This window comes from Cuculus canorus, chromosome 1, assembly GCF_017976375.1.
Source record: "Cuculus canorus isolate bCucCan1 chromosome 1, bCucCan1.pri, whole genome shotgun sequence".
Lineage (NCBI taxonomy): Eukaryota > Metazoa > Chordata > Aves > Cuculiformes > Cuculidae > Cuculus > Cuculus canorus.
In genome coordinates, this window is record NC_071401.1 from 143,023,110 (window position 1) to 143,047,051 (window position 23,942).

At 37.1% G+C, this 23,942-nt stretch overlaps 1 protein-coding gene across 13 annotated transcripts in view; it reads right to left on the reverse strand.

The window, feature by feature from the left end:
- Positions 1 to 23,942, reverse strand: part of ERC1 (ELKS/RAB6-interacting/CAST family member 1) — a 302,814-nt gene that overhangs the window by 118,580 nt on the left and 160,292 nt on the right. For 9 of the 13 annotated variants that reach the window (XM_054067600.1, XM_054067591.1, XM_054067580.1 and 6 more), the window contains one exon: positions 5,080 to 5,211. The exons of the other annotated variants lie outside the window; for them this stretch is intronic. In XM_054067600.1, coding sequence (XP_053923575.1) covers positions 5,080 to 5,211 — 132 coding nt within the window. The remainder of the gene's footprint in view (positions 1 to 5,079; positions 5,212 to 23,942) is intronic. 13 annotated transcript variants of the gene reach the window in all.

Genomic DNA, 23,942 nt, shown 5'->3' on the forward strand with positions numbered 1-23,942 from the left:
CATTAGGAGATATAGAAGAAGACACAAAAAACAGTCATTGAAAGAAAACCGTCCAGTATTTGTTATGGACCAGTCAGAATTCTGACATTTCTAAGATGCTCAGAAAATACCTATAGATAAGCAGTTCATGAGGAATCCCACTTTACATTTGGGATTTCTTTACATTTTGGGATCTGTAGGACTTAACCTTTAGAATTTGTGCTATGAAATAATTCCAACACTCAATGTATTTTAGAAAATATTTTAGATCTATTTCAGTAACAGAATGCTGAGCTAAAAGGCTATGTGTTTTTATTTTTGCATTTTTAGAAGGCACTTGATAGGATAAGGTCCAATATATAACAATTCTGCTGTAAACGTAGTTTCTATTCTTATAAGAAAATGAAGCCTAAGTGATATATGCTAGAAAGTTAAAACAGGACCACAGTGGTGGTCTGATAGAAGTGCAAATGAGAAGTTGCATTTAAACCTTGGCTAGAGTTTCTGTACACTAACTTGCAGGTAAGAGAGAAAAGGCTCTTGGAGGCTGTGCTCTACGTTCAAAACTCTGCAGACCTTTTACTTACTATGGGGAAATTCAGTCAACGGGAGATGGGGAAAAAGGAGAAAACTGTGAAGGAGGTCTGAGTTGAGTTATTAATGTCTTGCATGTTTATTTTTCCTTGATAAATAGATGTGGATTTGAAGGAGGCATATGTGATAGAAAAATTCAGGAGTCTTATTATTAACACTTCTTACATGAGATATGTAATGGAAAGAATATTAACACCTGCTGGAATAACTTACAAAGATAGTGGGAGAAAGGAATTAGCATAAGAAAATACATTTAAACAATACATTACTATTACAATAGTCAGTATTTTATTTTTCCTCAAACGGCAAAGCAGAGAAAACTGCCCTGTGTAGGTTGAAAATGTACAGTGTATGAACATAGATATAGGTGTTCATAGGTCTACATACTTAACCTCATTTAAAATTTCCCACTGAAAACTGTAACTTGAATAAAGTTGATGGCAGATGTCGAGATCAGGTTGCCAACTTAGCAATTTCCGTTTAAGTAAGAAGGAAGTTTACTTAAAGAAGGAAGGAAGGAACAGGTAATGGCTAGTATTACATGCATTTATTTGCCGTAACATTTTAGGGTAAGGAGTAAGATCTTAGCTGATACTACATACAGACTACAATTAAGGCGGAGTTGGTATTCATAAAAGAACAGAGCTGCACTATCATCATCAGAAATACTATTTAAATTTCTAAAACCTACTGCTTTTCAAATTTGAAGGAAATAAAGCAACGTAGAGAAACATGTTGCAGTCAGGCAATGCACCATCTCACTCATAGAAACAGTAGCCGGTTGTAAAGGCCACAAATAACAGCTTCTGGCAAAAATATTTTTAGTTACAGTACTAAGACATTCTTGCTTCCAGTTGTCAGTCTTGCCCTCACAGTCCAATGCTTCCTCTGATGTACCTCAAGTTCTGCACGGGGATCCATGAACCAGATCAGTGAATTGGTTAATGTGAAAAAAATTCCTTCACAAACTAAGATAATTCTCACCATGAATTATGTCACTGCTCCATTTCACAGCATGGCCCAAGAAAGACCCAGGCTGGGAAAACTGAAGTGAAGCGCAGCGAAGCAAGGGCATGAAAGTGAGCAAACAGAAGGAGGGTGTATGTATCTTAGGTCAGTATACATCTGTGAACTATGCCCTCCAATAACAAAGGCTCAAAATGAAAGTAATTCTAATGCTGCACTCCTTCAACCAAGGACCCAACACCACCTATCGATTGACACTGAATCACAGAAATTGTACTTCTGTTTCACTTTGTTCCACAAAAAAGGTCTTACTCTTCCCTGAAGATCGAAACACCTTTCCAGCATTGTTCTTGGAATGGTGCTGTTTATGATATGTAAGACAACCTCCTGCGTCCTGCTGCAGAAGAAGGGATGGTAAGATGCACCAGGACAGTGAAAGAAAGTTTGTGATCAAGACAGGACCAGCAGTCTTTCCTAGGTAAGTAAAACTATCACTGTATTTTTGAGCAGGGAATTGCTGTGTTTTGGTTGGAGTTATTTTGTTGTTTGGGTTTTTTTTCCTAAGGAGTGTAACAGTAGCTTTACTGAAGTAAACTCAGATTTGGTTAATGCAGAAAAAGTGCCTGGATCTATATTTGGTTTTGCCATCTCTAGTAGAGAGAACTTTATAATACAAGTGTTTATCCAAGAAATCCTACCTTCAGCCTTAGGGAAAGTACTTAAAAAGCAGTCTCCATACACCTTCTGACCTCTGATCTAGAGGGCTAAACCAGTGGTATCAGCCATAGTTGTACATAACTCCACAGCTATAAGGAATTTACAGTAATAGTTACATAAAGGATTCAGCAGATGCACCAACAAAACCAGGTGAATATGTTAGAAAGAATGAAGAACTTTCAAGTCTTTATATCTATGTAAGACTCCCTTATCTGGTTTCTATACAGCAGGGTTTCTATTATATAGAATAATAAAGTTAATAAAACTATGTCCAATCCAATGGGTGCATTGTTCTCAGCAGGAAATGCTTAATTTTATTTTTGTGATAGTGAAAGAAAGAACAGGTCTAAGATCCTGAAATAAACAGAAAGCCTTAGTCAGCTGGTGACAACTTGCCATTTATAGATTGTGTATTAACACAGTTAACCACCGCCTGGATATTTTCAAACATAGGACTAAAGAGAACAGATTTTAATCTGAGAACTATGAAATTCTGAGTAGCTTAATGGACACTGTAATTCAAATATGAAGCCTGTAAAATCACAGGAAACCGTACATCATGAGATGATAGAGGGTAGGATGGCACAACACAGGGCTACAAAACCAACATTAAATATTAGGGCAGAGGTACACACAAATGAGATGTCCTCATACCTTGAACCACTTAAAGCCAAAATGGTTGACCTCATGCATTGATTCATTAAACAGCTTCAGACAGGCAGTGAAGTGGCAGAATGGTAGAAAACAAAAAGATAAACAGAAGAGAGGAAAGAAAAAGCATGCAATTAAAAGCAAATTATAATCAATTTTGACAACATTAACATTTCAAAAATCACATGTATCACTCATACTTGGTCTAAGAATGATCCTAACATATTATTGTTTGTAAAAATCACAGGATTTGCCATTTATATTGCATAGAAAACAAAGCCTTGCATTTAAAACGCTAAAGCTATCTAAGGGTGTCTTTAACAATTCTATAAAGAAACTCCATAGAACATAATAAAACAAAGAGGACATTCTTTTAAGGTAATTGAAGGACTATGAAATGAAAATATTTAAAGGAAAGTTCCTCCTCACCTTGGAAAACCAGCTATGTGCCATCACTCTATTACTTCACTGTATTTAACTGAAAACAAACCAAAATCCTACTGCACAAAATGGGGCTAAGCAGCTCTCCCAGTGCTGTGGATCTATGCAAAAATCTTTTGTGCACAGGTTGAGCCCATTTGTGCAGTAATCTTGTCTGTAGCTTCCATCACTTCAATTCTACTAGCATGCCTGCTTACAAATTAATCAAATGTAAGCTATTCATCCTTTGCAACTGTACATCACCCACCTTCCACTTTCAATACTGAGAACACCAGTGATCATCCTCTAACACAAATCTAGGTTATGCATGCATGAAATTTGTAAATGTTTGTCTTTGTGGTTAGTTACCGAACTTCAGACACTACTCACCCCTACAAAATAAATGCACTCAAAAGCCTCGCTCAAAAAGTCACTAAGCCTTATGCCTCTTGTTCTGCATTTCAAGCTCAGACATCACAAACAGGTGTGTTCTACAAGCTTCTAGGTGCTCAAAGAATATTAAAATGGTCACTTTGTCCTGTGACAAAGGAACTAAACCATTATGATATTCTATGCATCAAATCATATACTATCCTGTTTACTTTTGCATCTCAGTGTAGAATCTGCTCCTTTGTGAGATATACATCTTCCTTTCAAGAAGTTCTAATCTTTGATGTGGTATTCATTACCTAGTTAGCATTTCTATTTCTAGTCTTTTGAAGGCTACCAGAAGTTTGGAACGAAGGCATTATTGAAAGTGAACAACACTGCAACGTTGTCTAGGATCTTAGGCTACAGTAATCAGTTATCTTCAATATCTCTATCAGCAAAGAGCAGAGCTTGACTCCACCCTAAAGAGAAACAGTTGCTTACTTCCTGAAACTTGGAGTATTACTAAGATATCTTCTTTTTAGTTGAAGTATGTGATGTGAGAATACATGTTGGAAAAATTTCCTTCAAACCTTTTGAAGTGCATTTAGTCAGAACATTTTTTAACTAACTAACGAAGGAGGAGATCACTCCATTGCAATGCAACTGCCCAAATGTTCCTATTTGCTGATTGCAGTCAAAGAACACTAGGAAACACTGAAGAGGCTCACGAAAAGCACAGTTAAGAATGTCAGGTTCTGCTTTAAAACCTTTATGAAAAGCTCATGGGATTTTATTCATTACTTATGGTATATTTTCTTGATGATTACTTACATGAGTTAAAATCAGGCACGCACATGTTTCTTCAGAGCATATTATCGGTGGCACTGAGTCAATTAATGTATAAAAGTATACATTTGTTTCTTCAACACATAAGTGTGCATTTTCTGTGTGTACTCTTGGCTCAAGCCAAGGGATGTGTCTCTTTATCCAGTTATTTTGCGATGCAATGAGAAAACTGTCCATAAACACAACTGCGCTAATAAAAATCATTGTTTTTAAATATATACAATAACAACACGATGAAGTAAGTATGCTTACACATAGGAAGATGACAGGAAGGTCAGATCAGAAGAGTTACTGCTTCAAATAATATTTTAAAGCTCAGTATACCTTATATGTCTTTCTAATTTCAAGAAAATCTTACCTATGAAGTACAACTTATCATGAAGGCTTTATAAGTTCCGTTACCAAATATTGGAACAGAGATACAAGATCATCAAACAAAACCAGCTGTGTTTCACAGTAAAACAGGGAAAATAGAACTCCACTGTCTGGTTGCATTCCTAAGAGGACTACCAGTGACTTTATAAGATTGCAGACCTGTTTCTCAGCATTGATCCTGGCTGACTCCTCTTGTGCTAGCACCATTTCCCGCTCTGCAGTTATCTGAACACTTTCTCTGAGTGCCTCTTCCAATTCTTCAATACGATCATCCTTTTTACGTAGATTGTCCTGGAAAATGATGGGAGACTAGGTGAAGACGACTTGTTTGGAACGACAGCCTTTTAATCAACCGTGTTTTACACCAACCAAAACGTGTTGCTCCCTCCCAAGTAGCAACTGCAGGCAAATTATCTTCACACAAAGGAAAGAAAGATGAAGTGATGCAAGAGTAGGAGGAAGATTACAGGAAAGAGAAAGCTAGCAAAGCAGGACTTCAAAGCAGGAGTGTCTGCCCTCCATGCTGGACATACTGCAGTCCTGTCAGATTATACAGCATAGATAAGCAAGGGTTGTTGGTAAATAAAGATTAGTAAGCAGATCCAAAGAAGCATAGAAGCCAGAGTTGTTGGGTAGGCAGCAGGCATTCAGCATTGCCCATTTGCTCACACGTTAACCAGCAGGCGCGGTAAGAAGGGAAACAGCACTGCAGTTTGGAATTTGCCATTGCCAGGTTAAGGGAGAGAAGAGCAAACGTGAACACAACAGAGTTTTCCATGATTCAGATTAAGTCTTTAAGAAAGTTTTTCATCAATAACTCTCTAGAAAATATGAAAGGTTCATCTGGGTTATCTGAATCCCAGACATTCAAGTATCAAGACTTCGTAAAAATTTGTTCTTCTCTTAAAGAGTATCTCCACACTTGCAAGTTCAGATGTCCCACATATATTCAAAGACCATTGAAGAAAACTGTGTTGCTCCTCAGAATACTGCTCTATTGGTTTACACAAACACTATTACTGAGAAAAATGATATACAAAATTAATAATATTCTTATTTGCAAAGGAGACCCCACTTCCTCTAGTATTGCTAGAAAAATAAATGTATATCTCCTGCTTCTGCTGCAGCAGCTTGGAAGAAAGACTGTAAAGCAGACTGTCCTGACAGATGCGTATGATTGTCTTAGATCATGGCTGCTTAATATATCAATCAGAAATGATGTCCAGAGTTTGATGGAAGATTTCTGCTTTTCTTGTCTTGCAGATTGATTTATATCATAGAGTTCAGATGGGATATAAATGCACATTTAAGCTACCACATGGGCTTTTTAGCCATCTCAGCAGCAGTGGAAGAATCAAAAATGTTTCCCTTTGGGTTTTTTTCGCATTTCTCTTATTGTCAGATTTACCCCTTTGTCTTATGTTCTTTTGTATTTAGGACTGAAATTTTCCACTGTTTCTCTGAAAGAGTTTCACACCATATAAAGAATAAGGAAAAAGATGACTGACTCGGAAAATATTTGACCTTGCAACCTTCACAACGCAGAAATTAGTCATTGGAGTTTAAAGAATGAACCTGACTTGGAATATATCACCAAGGATACTTTTTGTATGAAAATGTTTTCTGGCAGTGTCAAAACTGCCACTTTCAATGACGGTGTTCCAGCAGAGATACAAAGCTTTGTATCAGACCAGTGCAAGACCCCTGGCACCCCTGCCCTCGTGCAGAGAAAGGCTAGCATTCAACCACTAGCATAGGCAATGGTATTTGTTAGGCTTTGCAGGCAGAGCAATCTGCTTTCTGCTGATTGTTAATTTCCAAAGTGGATTCACAGACCAAGTAATTGCTGATTTCTAAAGAAACAAATGGAGAGAAGAATCTTAATTTCAAAAACAGGACCTGCACAATACGTTTTCATACTTTTTGAATCTTTCTGAAACACTGATAATAACCTTCAGAACTACTTAATGGTTACGATTAGCCTAACCGAAGACTCATAAAAAAGATGAATAACAAGTTTACAAGAAATCTCAGCACAGAATATTAACTGTGCCAGACATGAAAAAAATTTACTTGCCTATCTGCATTACACAATAAATATCAACTGTACTTCTTTAAATACTATTCATAGTTAGCCAAGAAAGTGTGGCAGTGTAGCTCTCCATTTCAAACAACAGAAGTGGGAATGGTTCATTTGAACAGCCCTATGTAAAACTGAAACTGCTTTAAAATAAGAAAGTAGAATAAAACATTCTAACACATCAGGTGCGTCCACTCTTCATGCCAGGCAAACATTTAAGAGGTGAATTTGACACTGTATTAACCTTGACATCATATAGTGCTCTATTCAGACAGAAGAACTCTTGAAGGACAGGAGCAAGAGCAATTGGTGGTACCAAAACTGATGAAGACCACACCACACTACCTGTACCTGCAAAGTCTGCATTTGTATATAATTACTTTTCCTAAAGCAATAAGCAAATTTTTACATATACGTTACAGGTTGGCAAGTTAAAAAATCCAGTGTTGGCTTACAATCAAGTGCCTAGAAGTTATAATCTTTTAACTTTAGTCTAAGACTGATAAATCATCCAGTAAGGAGAGATTAGCTACAACTTTTCACTTTCTGTCTCAGACAAACCTAGCTATAAGGTAATGGCCTCACAATGCGTGTAACCACCATACAAAACCACACTGATGCCTGGCAGGAGTAGCAGGTTGCTGCTTAGTCAAACAGCACATCTACTGGTGCAGAACAGTCTCAAGACACTTGAAAGTAATTATTTTGTTTCAAGTTCTTTGATTCACAACTGATTAGCATTTGAGTTATTATTTTTTAAAACAGAAGCTGCTGACTCAGACAAAACATACTAATAGAGAAAAAAGTAAATAAAAGTGAACCAGCATTTGCCAGCATGTTTTTCAAATAGTCTGGCTCTAAACTATGAAACATGGCTGTCTCATGCTGACCTTCAACCTGTGCTGCTGTGGCTTTCCTCTTTTACAGTTAAATGAAGTATTCTATTTTTATTGTGATAAGCATTAAACTGTGGAGAAAAAGGTCTGCTAATTGTAACTACAACCACACAGAAACACAACACTGAAGGCAAATTGATCTTTCTGTATTTTGATCAAATTGTACAATGATGAACAGAGGCAATCTCCTTTCACGAACCTTATAAGTTGACCATTCAGAAAGAAAAAAAATATCACTTACCTTTACCGTAATTAGATTCTTCAAGAGGCACTGCCTACCCAAATATCTCCATGATCCTCCGACCCTCCCTCCCTCCATCTCTTCCTGAGTCACATAGGCACAAGATTCCACAGCAGAGGTGGAATTCAACTGGGATAGAAGAGATAGCTCTGCCTTTATGCTCACTGGTGGCAGCACAAAGAAAATGAAAACCCCATTCAACACTGTGGGAGCGCCAAGAGTTCAGGCACAATACAAATATTTGCTATCCATAGTATGATACTGTAGCTGATTCGTATGCAAAACTCATTCCAATACGTGTCTGCTTGAAAGCCTGAAAGGAAAAGGAGGTGTGACTGACACACGCTTCTGGGCTTTTTCTACCACTTCAGGAAGGAAGTGGTGGGATGTCCAAGTGATACATGTTAAACGGATGTATCAATTTAATCTATCGTGCATTCATGTGATGTGTAATCTCCCATGAACTTCTATGGAAGTGCATGAAACAGGATATATGTTTTCACCAAGGCATTTAGTGAAATGAAATCTGAGGTATCCTGGCAAACTCATTCATAACTGTGTCTTGAATGAGGCTCACAAGGGTCTTTCTGGACTAATTTCACTCTTTGAATTGGAATTAAGGTGGATTTTTCCAGTTAACTCTTGGGAAAGATTAGTTAACAGTTTGAGAAGGCAATTAAATGCATCTTTTAATGGTTAAAAATATTTCTAGGATTATTAGCTAGTCACCTAGGTAAGAAAAGATCTTTTTCACATAACCTCAAGCTAACGCAATAGCACATTTTGCCTGTGTGCTTTCATAGACCAGAAGGGAAGAACACAGTACTGGAAGAGTTTCGAACTAGGAATCAATTATTTCTTAAACACTGAAATCATTACATCATTACAAGCACTTATTCCTGTGAACTATGGCTCTTTCTTATCATTTATTTCCTCAAGAAGCCATGACCTACACATAAAGAACCTAATAATAATTATCTTGTTCCATTCTAGATTAAATAAAACTATCCTCAGAAAGAAAAATTTTCCTTTGTGAACTGATGTTCCACTAAATAAGCTGAACCCAAGAACTCAGGACTATCAGCTGCCTCAAGTATTACTTTAAGCTTCCTCCTGGAAGTTATTTAGTTATCGATACAAGAAATTCCTCGCCAACATTTGGAGATAGCCCACCTACCAATCCTAGGAATTTTTCTTATTAAAAAACATGAAATCCTGATTAACTGCAACTCTAAAGTGCATGCTGGTTGATTCATTTGAAAAACTGAAATCTTAAGTTTCTTCCATAAAATTCCCTTATTTCCCGTCTTTGGTTGTAACCAGTACCAAATTTGAAGAGGAAAAATTGGTTCCACTGTAGCCAGACCATTACTGAGGACTTCTAGTTTGCCATCTCAAGAGTCTACCAAAGGATGCCATAAGACTCTCACTAAATTACAGAATGTGGGTTTCCGCAATGTTGGTTGAACTACTGCACTGTTGAATCCAGAAGGAAAGATACTTTGCCAAAATCAGAAGGCCCATCAATCTCTACTTTTCCCTGAAAAATACTTCTAAAAACCTTGTAGACCTTTGAAAGAAGGTTCTGAAGCGTTAGGGAATATACAATGCAGTGGTACCAAAAGGTGGTATAGGAGTTCCATTGATTTCAGAAGCAAACAATCATAGGGCCTTAAAGCTCAGGTGTGCAGATCTCCTTCATTTGGTTCCACATGCTGATCAACTACTTGAAGAAGTCTCTGAACAAGAAAAGCATGCAAAACTGTCACTTATAAACAAAGAAATACCTCTTAATTGATGAGACAACCCTTTGACTTAACAGGTTTTCAAGAATACACACTGTGTAAATTCTGAAGGCCAGAACACCATGTTAATAACTGGAATGGTAGTTACCACGGTATCTAGCTCAAAACAAGTGTTCAGGGTGCCTGCAAACCTCATCCAAAGCAGGAGAAGTCCACAGGGAATTGTTTCTCTCTTCGTATTTAGTACCTTTTGCTGAATAAGTTGGCAATAAAAATAAAAAACTAAAACACTGTCTTGAAGAATGGAACAAAAGAATACTTCAAAAATTCATGGAGAAAGAAATACCTTTAGGGTAGTGTGTAGCTGAGGACCAAGATGTAGCAAGAACCACAAATAAACACAGATCCCACACTAAAGATTCTGAAAATAAAAATAAAGTAACAGAGAGGCAAACTACTATGTAAACAGCTGCGACTATATATATGGCTGGGTATGAACAAACAATGGAGTTTATTGAATAACTGCAAATGTTAATGCTAGCTATCATCAGTGTTGCACACAGTCGTCTTGATGCCCTCAATTGGTAAAAGAACTGAAGTACCGCTGTTTGTGACAGGGAAACCTCTGTCTGTCTAGGCAGAAGCTGGATATATCAAAGTATTAGGTTGATATGAAGTCCCTGTTTCTCACAAGTGAGCTGAAGAGGGCTTATTCACAAGTACAGCAACAGCATATGCAATTATCATGAGTGCCTGAAAGAAAGGAACAGTCTGAGAGCTAAAGATACAGAAACTGCCAAGCAGGAGCTCCACAACCAATGTTTCCTCATGTTTGGCAAGATGAGAACTGAAATGATGATGACTATTATTAGGACAACATCTGAAAAACTGTATTTGTCAAATAAGACACAAGGATGGAAGTTGCAATAATGCAGAACAATAACTACAGGTGACAAAAAGAGAAAAACTGAAGTAGGATAATTTCGCTCCACTAAAGGCTGAGAGGGAAGCACAACAAAGCTGGCCACAAAACTGCATACACCACATTACAAACAGGAGGGACAGAAGGAGGAGATGAGTACATTGTCCTAACAGTACCACAAGGCACATACATCCAGAACACGGGTGTACTTGTGGATCATCAGTTGCAGAAAGAACAAATAAGTATCTATAGTAAAAAGAAAAAAAATGACAAAAAATATTTCCAGACACAATAGATATAATTGAACCAGTGCATTAAAATTAGCACGGTGAAAACAACTTCAAGAAACCAACGGTTTATGATAAATGGCCATTGAATTCCTCTTTTAAATAGAAGGGTAGAAAAAAATGGAGTTGTGTTTGGACAGCATTGTCCCATGGGTATCATTGCTGGAGAAAAGGATGACACTAAGGAGCGATGCAGGGCTATAAATGCTGCTGCTGACACAAATAGTTGCTCTTGTGTACATGGGAAAGATGCATACCTTAAACGTTACATGCATGAAAAATCACTTGAAAGAAAATCATTAAAAGTGCTCAACCACAGAAATTAATAAAATGCACAAGAATGAAAACAGGCAGGTAGCTGCTCTACACTGCAAAAGGTCCTCATAGCTACCTATCTTATTAAGGAAGTCAGAAAAATTCCCACCCAGGTAGTAAAACATGTCTGTAAAAATGTCATGACAAGTTTATGATAGGAAACATGTTGGTATCACAATTACTTATATAGAAGCAGACTGAAGTGGCAAATATCCTTAAAAATGCTAAGAAAATAAACCCAGAACTAATTAATCCATCAGAAGTTGTGTGAACTCATTTCTCTTTTTAAACACACGGGTCACAAATAAGCAGAAAAAAAATACAGACTAAGAAGAAGAATAGAAAAGGATAAACAGTTATAGACACTATATATAGGCTAGAAAGGGAAAGGCCGTACTGATCATTCCTACGGGAAGCTGGCAACATCTTTTCCTGATAGCTGCTGTGCTTTTGACACTTCTTTCCTGTTACTCTAAGCTTGGTGCTCCCAACACAGCAATCAGTTAGATAGGTTGGTTTGGTATAGGCACATTTCATTAGCAACAATCTACACAAACTGAAGTACCTTGCCAATACTAACAACCAGGTTTACCATTTAGCAGCTCACGCAGGGTGCCAACAGCTTTAACATTTTGCTTCAGCTGTTACAAATTTACCACATTTGTATTTTTTTAAAACCTACAGGGACTATACTTCTATCCAGCCACAGTGGGCTGTTGGAAGGAGACCCAAGGCTGACAATGCAGCTGTGAAAATGTTCTAAAGTGAGCAAAAGCAATAGATATCTCTAATTGCAGTGGGGTTTGTGGCTTTTTTGTTTACTGGGGGAGTAGTTGGGGATGGAATTTTTGTTTGGTTGGTTGTTTTGGGGGTTTATTTTTGGTTTTGGGTTTTTTTTGAGAGGCTAACTTGGGAAATGCTACTGTAGAAAGATTTCTTCTTCACACATAAATCAATGCTATGGCTTAAGACTCCTAAATTGATATGGGATTACAGCAAAAAACAGTGGCAGTTTTAACTAACTGCGGTATTCGTACAAAGCACAAACCCATATGTTATTCCCTTGATACGGCCCTATTCCTCTGAACTCTCCTTGCCAATGTCAGTCCTGTCAACATCATTGTACTAACATATCATGGTAGTTTTAAGACCTACCTTTCTTTACTCATTTTCAATCATTCAGCAAAAATGAGCAGCAGAAGCCGCACGCATGGACAGCCAGTTATAAAATTCACCTCTCTTGTCCTCCCTCTTTTTCACAGCTGAACATATGACAAAAATTGCTAGTGATACAATATCACTGAGGCAATGTTTACCCAGCAATTGATTCCAATGAATCTCGCTCACTTTCTCAGATTCAAAGGGAATTCCTGCAAACACCTCCAGTCTCACACATTCGTTCTAGTCTCTAATGCCCCTTTCTTGGTTTTCAAACTAAAGATCATCAAAACAATTTCACATGTCAGAATAAATTATCAATGGGTCTTACACCATCTGAGAACAGCTCAACCCACCCACAATCTCCCTGGAATCCAGGCACATCAAGTGAAGTTAAGTTACTTCAAGGAAAAGATCTGTCTCGGTACAACCTGAATTCAGCTACTAACCAAACACAAACATATTAATTCAGGGAAATGTTTTGCTTAAAATGCTAAAAATGGTTTCTGTTCTTCTCAATACCTATACCGGTAAATGCATAGATCGGCTTTATCACTGTATCTCAAAATGTAAGGATACGTTTGAACACAGGAAATAAACATACTAATGACTTGGAGATAGTAACAGAAACTTTAAAAATAATCAGCAAGAAAGGACCAGAAAGAATGGAACGACTTAGGTGTGTGGCAACAGTCAATTCATATGAACGTATGGAACACAAAAACAACTGTTAAGAACAGAATATTGAAAAGAAAAAGGTAAAACTTGGAATTTCAGATACTAACATGAACAGAAAATTATGGGTTTAAAAATACTGAAATTAAGTATTTGAAAAGAAAAGCTTTTTGCTGCTACATTGATAATTTCATTTGAACAGGCATTTCATAGCATCACAGCATTCAGAAAAATTAAGATTTAAATTCACTGTCATAATACCCAAAAGGATGAGAAAGTGGAAACTCTTCACATTCTGAGTGATTCTTGCTTCTTTGTATGGAATTCAAATTGTTCCTATGAAAGCCTGAACTAGTTCAGAGGAAAGAGAAAAATAGTTATTGTTTTTCTTTAGCCCTAAATATTCCAAAATGATCATCTATTGTTCTCAGCCTGCAAAGCTGGAGAAAATACTCCCTAGCTCCTGTCTTCACTCATTTCTTTTCCATGTTCAAGCATTTAAATTTATTTACTATCTGTTTGAAAAGAAGATTATCCTTAAGTTAACTAGTTTCTTCCTTTTCTACCTTTACTCTATGATGTGTTTTAACCCAGTAGGCAGCCAGACACCACACAATCGCTTGCTCACCTGCTCTCTCCCTTCAACGGGATAGGGGAGAGAATCAAGAGGTAAAAAAAAAAAAAATAGAATTTGTGGGTTAAAACCAGTTTAATAGGAAAATAAAGGAAGAGAGAATAAGCATACTACTACAACATACTAAACAAGTGATGAGCAACTACTGATACCCAGCCTATCCTGAGCAGTGATCGCAGAGCAGCGTACTCTGACCCCATGCTTCCCATTTATATACTAGGCATGATGTTATATAGTATTGACTATCTCTTTGGCCAGCTTGGGTCAGCTGCCTGGCTGTGCCTCCCAGCTTCTTGTACCTGATCACCAGCAGAGAATGGGAAACTGAAGAAGTCCTCCATTTCTGACTAAAAACACCAGTGTATTATCAACATTAATTTCATATAAAATCCAAATCACAGCAGCTACTAGGAAGAAAATTAACTCTATCCTAGTGGAAATCAGGACACTATGTCCTTTCTGTGGTGGATGGCACACATCATTGTATATTATTCAAGAGGTGAAGACACCATCGATATATAGAGTGCCATACTGGTATTTCCTGTTTTGTCCTTTAATATTTCTCAGCATTTTTTTTTTAACAGTTCTGCCAACAAATGATATTTTCATGAAAATATTTATTCAAATTCTGAGACTGCTGTCATATAGTAATGTAGCTAGATCAGAACCCACCACTGTGCACATATATTTAAGGTTGTTTCTCCTGACATATATTAAAATGTACTCATACTGAATTTCATCTGCTATTTTATCCATGAGCTAGAGTTATGAGATACTTATGGAGCTATATAGGCTATCTTTCATTTAAATATCCTGAATAGATCAATAAATATAATTCAAAAATTTAAAGAAATTTAGTCTCATATACAGAAAATATTACACTTGCCATTTGTCATTTTTAACCAGACACATTACCTCAGCATAAAGCAGTAGCTGTTCCATAGCACTAGGACATAAAGATATTTACAACGTAGAAAACATTTACAGTTTAAGAATACTCAATGATTCTTCAAAAAGGAGGAAGAAAAAAGCAGATGAGTGATGACTGGCATGAAGAAGAAAGCTGTGCACTAGAAAGGCATGGATAACTGTTGTTGGGACACTGAATTCCTTTAGCTTTTTTACATCAAGATTCAGGTAAAATTCAAGCACCAGCTGCAAAACCAACACAAAGCCCTAAAAGGAATTTGTTGATAAATTTTAACTGACTATGGACATTTTCCAGAACGTTAAGGAGAACATCTCCTTTAACCCTCAGCAAAAGAGTAAGTGATACCAATATAGTGAGTTTCTGCCACCATCTGCATTCACATCTGAGTCTATCTCAAACAAAACTCAACAGCTGAAAGGACTGGTGCTGACTTTTTATATTTTACAACCTTCTGTCATGGATGCATGATATGCAGCCTGAGCCTCAATCCCAGCTATTATTTGAACGATACAGTAAAAGTAGTTGATCTGATATGCCCTAAAAAAGTGTAAATTTTAGCAAAGAGTAAAATGTAATAGGAGAAGTGCTGATTAAAGGCCAAATAGGCTTGTTCCATACAGAAGAATTTCAAAACAGTAGTTTAAAGGTGACTGCAATTTGGGCAGCTTGGTAAGCAAGCTCAGGGAATAACACTGAAATAGAACAAAGTGCATTAGATTTACAATTACCTAGAATCAACTAGAGAAACTTTTTTAAAGGAAATGCTAGATCATTTGTTGCCATAGACACAGAACTACAAAAATTCCATGTGTATTCATTTTTACTAAAAAATATATTCTTAATTGTGTCTGACTTTACATTCCCACCCCCTTTCCTTCTTTTCTTTTGGGCAAAACAAGAATAAGGCAGAATAGCCATTTTATTGAACAATAAGAATATGAAATGAGCTGCAGCAATAGGGCACTTCTATGCTTGGGGAGAGATGAGTTAGAAACCATTTCAACACAGAAAGTTAAAAAAAAAAACGGCTTGAGAGAAAAAAAAATACAGAAGAGGGGAAAAAAATGCAAATTTATTGCCATTTCTCAGGCTCATGAAATAAGACACCAAAATGAAAAGAGAGCTGTTCTTCCTCTTGAATGTACTCCTATTGTTTTGCTTAAATCTGGCCCTCAATGTTTTCTACTCTCAGGAGAGACCTCCTCACAGGAACCACACCATGTTGTCAACAGTTCCATTAATCTCTCTGACAGTTTTTAGGAAGAGTTTGAACTCAGATACTAATCTTGGGGAAAAAAAAAAATCTATGCAAAAAACATCGAGCGGTTAAGGTTGTTGGCACATGTTCAGCTGTCCAGTCTTCACTGTACTTAGTTTCTAGCATATCAAAAAGGGTACCAAAAGCTGCTCTTTGCCAAACAGGCAAGAGAGTACAAATAGCAGGTTTCATCTTCCACTGACACCTAATGTTTCTGCAGAAAAGACTAGGCGAAAGTGTGTCTGGAGAATAATATTCCTGATGGATCATAGAGAAACATTAGGATGTAGGGAGTCCTCTTTCCTCTATTAAAAACTCTCAAGCCACATAATGGCTTTCTCTCACTACAAATCTCAATTTGCAGTTAAGGAAATACTGGGATAATTGGGAGACTGCCTAATGACGGTTGTAAATAGCAACTTTCACAAAATTTTTCCAGCTGTCTGTTCCAAAATGCAGAGCATTTTTACATTATATAAGAAGACAGAATCAAATGGTTCATCTTTTTTAAAGATGTCAAGGCACTAAATAGTCTAACCTGAACAAAATAAATGTACAGTAAGCTAAACCATAAAGTGAATACAAATAGAGCAGATGGCTAAGCGTCTATCCAGGGATATGCTTATCCATTCCAAATGTCAAGTCTTTTCAAGCTTAGTTTCTGTAAATGTCATGGTAACATGTATTCTGTAAGGATTGCTCTCTCCTTACAAACACAGAAAGTAATTCCTTAACAATATATTTAATGTCACAGGCATCGATTATGTAGACGTGACAGATTCTGTCTCTATAAGAACTGCCATATCAAACCTAAGAACAAGGGCATACATTTATTCTGATACTTCAGAAATGTACATTGTATTTTAGATGGAGGAAAACCATGCATCTCCCTTCTCTAATAACACAAATCATAAAGCAACACAGAAATCCACTTGAAATAAATAATTTTCATGTTAAAAAGCATATTATTTTTGTTCTTGTCTCAACATGCAACACTGAACACATGAACAACAACAAAGTTACTCAGGCCTTGTAAAAATTCATCAGAAAATATACCTTTACTAAAACTGGAGACAGGGCTGTGCCCACAAATTGCTCAGGACTCACAGCTTACATTTTTCAGAATAGTAACAGACCAAAATCTCAGGAATTCAAGAAAATTAAGAAATGGGAGAGGTAAATTAATATTTTTTTTGATGGTCACTCATACTACTATATACTGTCTGTACACAGCTGTTTGGAGAAATACAGATACCAGATTTCTGTATGGAAAATTGAGGAACTGGTATTAGAAACAGATCCAAGTAAATCCTCTGAAGGCTTAACATGTATGAAAATTTGTCTTGATGAGCTCCCTTTTAGTAAGTGGAGAATTTACTGTCTCACAAAGCCTATCAGATTCAAAAGGATAAGAGATGAAAAGGACTGATAAGAACAGGACCTCATCTGCGCAGACGCTGCAGTACTTAACTTCATTCCTTCTTGTTTGTCAAGATAATTTTCCCTTCTTCTCCTGTTTATTTTCCGGCAATCTGTTAGCAAGTCTTCATGATCTTCCTTGAAATAGAGTTGCACTTCATGACTCCAGTAGAGAAAACGGAAAAATACTCTCTTTCAGCTAGATGCTAACTCACATGTGCACTACTGCCTTGCTGAGATGGAAATCTAACAGTGTATTTTTTATAAGAACATGTAATTTCATAATATCTCTACTTCTTCACATTATGCACTATTTTTTTGACACTGTGCAGTATTTCTCCACTATTGAATGAACTACCATTTATTTCCAGTCCTGTTTCTGTGATATTAAATGATAAAAATTGTGTATTAACATTCTGAAAATACCTAGTCTTTTTTTTCCATCAGAAACCATTGCTACCGAAGAATACCATACTTGAGTACGGTTAATAACTACTATATCGATCCACACAGATATAACAAAATATGAAGCAAGGCTTTCTAGTCATCATCCATACACTCTCTACTTCAGATACGTAAATATATACAGGAATACTTAATTATGAATTTGTAATTCCCTCCCACCCCAAAGGCTAAAATACAAAGTAATTCCCCCCGCCTAGAATCTTCCCCTCAGTATAAGTCACAAAAAACCTAGCTAAAGAGTCATCAGTTTTGAAACTTCTCCCAGACATCCAGGAAAGTTAAGAAAAGCTCTCTTGACAGGGAGAGTTATGACATGATAACAGCGAGAGCTAGTTTTTCTCCAGGCATCTGCCAGGATTAAATATTTGCTTGTGTCTACAGTAACTGCACACACTGTGCTGAAAAACACAACCCTCCAAGTAAGTACAGGATGCAACTTTTGTTGTATTAATATTTTCTGTAACATATTGTAAAAGCTGACGAAATTTTAGTTGTTACTGGAATGTTACACTACTAAGAAATCACGATGCATACTGAAGTCTCTGCTGCATATGTATATCCTGTTCTCTAATGCATAGCCATCTGGCACAGAACCTCTCAGAGAAAAGGTTGCAGGGTCAGTAGATCCCCAAACTACTTACTGGCTACCATTACTTCTAGCCTAAACGAAAAAGGAGGAATAATTTTTGTACATTTATTCAGTTTAGATTTTTAAGAGTCACGATTGATCTTTAGAGGCTGTATTTATTCAAAACTGCTCCATTTTCCTTAACAAAAGTCCTACAAAATAGTGAGAGATCAACATTACAATTCTGTTTCACATCATCTCTGAACTCAGATTCATACTTTTGCTTAATTATCAAGAACAGGTAATAACATTAAGTTTCATCCTTTATGGTGTGCTACAAGTGATCTGGTGACCGACAAGAGAAAGTTACCATTTCAAAAAATGCTAATGAATTTCTTAAGACCTGAATTGTAAAGCAAATTAATATCCTTTCAGCATTTTTTTGCCACGAGTTCTACCGCAGATTGCAAAAGGAGGATGACATAGAACTGAATAAACCATTTAGTGAACTTAAGCCACCTGCATAGGTGCCAATGGCATCCAGTCAGGAATACTAGCATCTACAAGGCTGGGCAGTACAGGGAATTATCCAGGAACAGGGAGGCCCAAACTTCTCCCTGGTGTAATTAATGTCTTAAAAAGTACTGGAAGGGGAAGGGAGAGAAAAATAATATTTTTATCTGAATAATTCCCAAAAATGGATCTGAGCTCAATGAGAAAATACAGGTCTGATAGGTCAGACCGTTCTCTGGAATATATCTTGCAGATGCAGGATGGCATTAAAGAATTGACTTCTACCAGGCTGAAATGGAGTAGCTGGCAGTTTCATGGGCCTTAGCATGCTTAGCTGTGCTGTCCAAGGGATAAAGTACACTCCACTCCTCTGGCAGGCAAGGCTGGAATCTGATATGGTCTGTATGGTCTATATGGAACAGGAATTAGCCAGAAATTCAGCACTTGAAACTCACTTAACCCAGAAAACCACGTAACACTATTTAACCAGCACAACCAATTTGCTTCAAAGCCAGAGATGTCTAGAAAGCTACAGAGGAAATACTGAGCTTCAAGTTTGGAAAGCTTTTCTTTAAATGCAACCATTTCTTCAGAAGCTTTGTACACACTGTTCAAAAGCAAGCTCATGCGTTAATTAGGGAAGCATGACCTCTCTTTACTAAGAGCCAAAAGACAACAAACCATCACTCTCATCATGGTATGGTATTTTCATCAACAGAGTAGATGAAAAAATTCAGCCACCCTACTCTCAAGATCCAATCATAGCATGTCAAGAGGAAATTCTTCAGTAATTTAAGACCAGATGTTCTGGGCCTCACTTGGGTTTTCAGATTTTTGAATGTTGATACTGACTGTTTGTACACGCTATGGTGTGTCATAACAAATAGCTCCTGATATTTAATGAATTTAGAAGGTTCATTTGATAAGAAGGTTTTAGGCTACTCATCCATTTCATCAAGCTTAGTCTGGATCCCAGTAAAAGCATTCCTGAACAAAAAATTGCACATTTGTTTAGATTGAAAATTCAGTCTTGTCCACTAGAAGGTTATTTTTCCAATTTAAGGCTCAATATGACAAAAGAATTTCATAATCACAGGTCAAAACAAACATATGCTTGAGTATACAATTCATGGATTAGGAGTTATATATAAAACTACCTAAATCGGGGTGTGAAAAAAAATTAATAAATTAACTTGGTGTTACAGTTGTCATTAACGCTTCCAAATGTATCTTACACAGCTTCTGGACATGTCAGCAGCAATTACAGACTGATGTTTAGCTGCTGTAATAACAGGTCCCATAGTACACAACTCCATGCCAGAAGATATTCTGAAAATTCCTCCTAAAAACTCTGGAAGATGCTTGGGTGATGGAACAAGAAAATACGCATGCTACCATCCAGATTTCAGTTCCAAGTACCCATTCAAATATCATGAAATTTCAGTAAATGTTACCTGTCTAGGACAAGACAGCATATCATTTCCTTTTCACAGCAGCCAAGCTTTAGTTATTTAAAGCAAAAACTTACTACTCCAGCCTAACAGCTTGATTTTTTTTATCCTGCTTATAGTCCAGACATTCGTTAACCTCTCAGATCTCTAGAGAGTTGTGGTTTAAGGGAACCCAGGAGGAAAGGACAAATTTGGAAAGCCATTTATCCATCTCACTAGAATTGAGACATTATGGTTTTCATTCTTCCCCCACTCCTGAAAATACCAAATTTCCATCATCCAAGCTCTCTGAATAAATGAACATTTTATTACTGGACTCAGGAAGAAAGAAACCACATGCCTATTAGGGACTCGGAGAGGAGGAGTGGAGTATGTGCTTGGGAGCGTGTTTATTTGACTGGATTGCAGACGGTCACCTGAAGAACATGCAGATCATATATTTTTAAGTATTTCATAATATCTTTTTATTAATTCCAGCCCAAACCACCAAGACCAAAATTATCTGAACTTGGTGCTTGTGTGTCCTGACCCCAAAGCCAACAATGGCTGCGTTAAAAAGAAAAAATCTACATTCCTCTCAGGTTTAATTCTTTTTAATCGATTAGAAGGCAGTGCCCTTTAGAGTCTATGAGGAAGACAGGTCTCCATAACTAACAAACTGAAGTGTGGTCCAGGGTAAATTTTACTTCCAGGAAACCAAAATGTTGCAGTCCTTGAGAGCAGGAGGCTATAAGCAGAGGGCTCTTCTAAAGGAAGGAGTTTTTATTGAACCTGTCACTTGTCATTAAACACTCCATATTTTACCTTAGCCTGATATTTTCATTAGAGCATACAGACCTTTTTCATCTGTGAATGAAAGCATTCCCTTCAGCCTTGTGTTGAATATGGGGAAAGACTCTAAAACTGAGCCCACCCAAACAGGATAATTAGGTTGACAAAAGTAGGAAATGCACTAGGGAAAAATTATGTAGTATTAATACTATGATATTACACATTTCATTGTTGACTATCATGTACCACTTCAATCCTAAATTCATGTATGGATTTAATAATCTTTAACCTCAGAAATACTTGCATACAATTATATAGAAAGCAACAGACACAAGTGCAGAATCAAACATAAGCAAAGTGGAGAAAAGTATGTACTGCTGCATAGACATCTCTAAATAGAAAACCTGAATGTAAAAAGGTAAAGATAATAAAGTTATACACTAGGACATCTTTATTTCAAATTTTAGCTTCCTTATTAGACCACCACCCTACAACAAAGTAACACTGGAGAAAACCAGAGAATAGCGAACAACTTGGCTTCCTCAAAAGAGACAACTGGTTATTTGTTTCTTGTTCCTAGACATAAGTTGCTTATTCTGAAATTTAAAAAGAGGAAATATTTAGAGTACAATTATGCTAACTCTGCTATTCATAGTTTTACACCTATGATCACCCTACTGCTAAAACACGTTGCAAGTAAAGAATCGGATAGTACATTGCAAGAACAGTTATTATACATTCTTAGACAACTCTGATAAAAAGCAGCACCATTTTTTTTGCCACATAATTTCTGCGGAAAAGCTGCCTTACTGCAGCTACCAATCCTGGACAATCTCTTTGGAGTATCAGAAACTAGTGTTAAAGTCTTAACAGGACTTAAATTATCAGTAACCAGAATATCACTCTCTGCCCACTGCTGTGCGTAGTTGCACAAACACATTACATAACTTAAAAGAAGAGAGCAATTTTAGTATGCAAATAGTAGCCAAGAGAAAACAATTTCAGGCTATTTCCAATCCTTTCCATTTGTACACAAGAAAGCAAACTGAAAAGGGAAAGAATAATTGTGAGGGAAAAAGCCAGAAAAGAAAGCCACACCTTTTAAAATCTGAAAACACTACCTCAAAACAAAAAACATGATCATGCAGAATGGTATCATTTGATAAATACATGATGCACATAATCCCAAGGCAAATGTCAAGTACCACTTACCTTTTCAAACTTAAAACATAGATTTATTCAAATGCAGATTACAAATCTAACCAAATATTGTATTAATTTTAGGAATTTGAAAGACATTTCACAAGGAGGATTGTGCTATTTGAACTTAAGTTGCCACATAACGAGAGCCTTGTGGATTGCCATAGCATTACAGCCACAAATCCCATTAGCAGACGTAGAAATCCCACATCCCAGCCCTTTATAAAAGTCTGCAGTTATGAAATCATTTTCATACGCTGCTTACAGCTTAACTATTTCAGTGCCCTGTACATGCATGACTGGAATTGACGGGGAAAACCACAAAATGGTGCATCTGAGAGAATTCCATACGGAAACATGTTTCTGTGGTTCTTTCAAAAGTTCTTAAAGAGTTGAAACCATCACTCTGGAATTCAGAGCAAAGAAGTATCTGTTTAAATTAAGGAGAGGACTTATCTTTGCTAGTAAACTATTGAGATTTATTCTATGTCTTCATTGTAGATGCATTAAGATATGAAGCTGGTTAAGTGAAACAGGATTTAATCTAGGATAACAATGGAAACCACCTATGAGAAAGCTTGTTCTCTAAAGATTTTAAAAATAAATGAAAACTTTCAAGGGTAGATTACTGATTTTATGTTTATTTTCACTCACCAAAAGGAAAGTTATTTTTGTAAATTAAAGAAAACACAGGCAAAATTATCTCCTCACTTAGCATCATGGTATCTTTGCTTTATTTCATGGCAGTAGTTTAATGTTTTTATGACAGCTCTTTAAAACTTACCATGTGATAAACCATCTACAGCTAACATCAACACATAGCACAATGAGAAATACCTGACTTGCTTTCACACCAGTGATTTTCATATGCCTAGGCAGAATTGAGGTAACTAGATAATTCTGCAGGGCAACAGCATGTTATCATCTCAGAAACATGATAACATGATAACAGATAACATGTTATCATGTTATCATCTCTGAACATGAGCCAGCAGTGTGCCCAGGTGGCCAAGAAGGCCAATGGCATCTTGGCTTGTATCAGAAATGGGGTCACCAGCAGGTCCAGGGAGGTTATTCTCCCTCTGTACTCGGCACTGGTGAGACCGCACCTCGAATACTGTGTTCAGTTCTGGGCCCCTCACCACAAGAAGGATGTTGAGGCTCTGGAGCGTGTCCAGAGAAGAGCAACAAAGCTGGTGAGGGGGCTGGAGAACAAGTCTTATGAGGAGCGGCTGAGAGAGCTGGGGTTGTTTAGCCTTGAGAAGAGGAGGCTGAGGGGAGACCTTATTACTCTCTACAACTACCTGAAAGGAGGTTGTGGAGAGGAGGGAGCTGGCCTCTTCTCCCAAGTGACAGGGGACAGGACTAGAGGGAATGGCCTGAAGCTCCGTCAGGGGAGGTTCAGGTTGGATATCAGAAAAAAATTCTTCACAGTAAGAGTCATTGGGTACTGGAACAGGCTGCCCAGGGAGGTGGTCGAGTCGCCTTCCCTG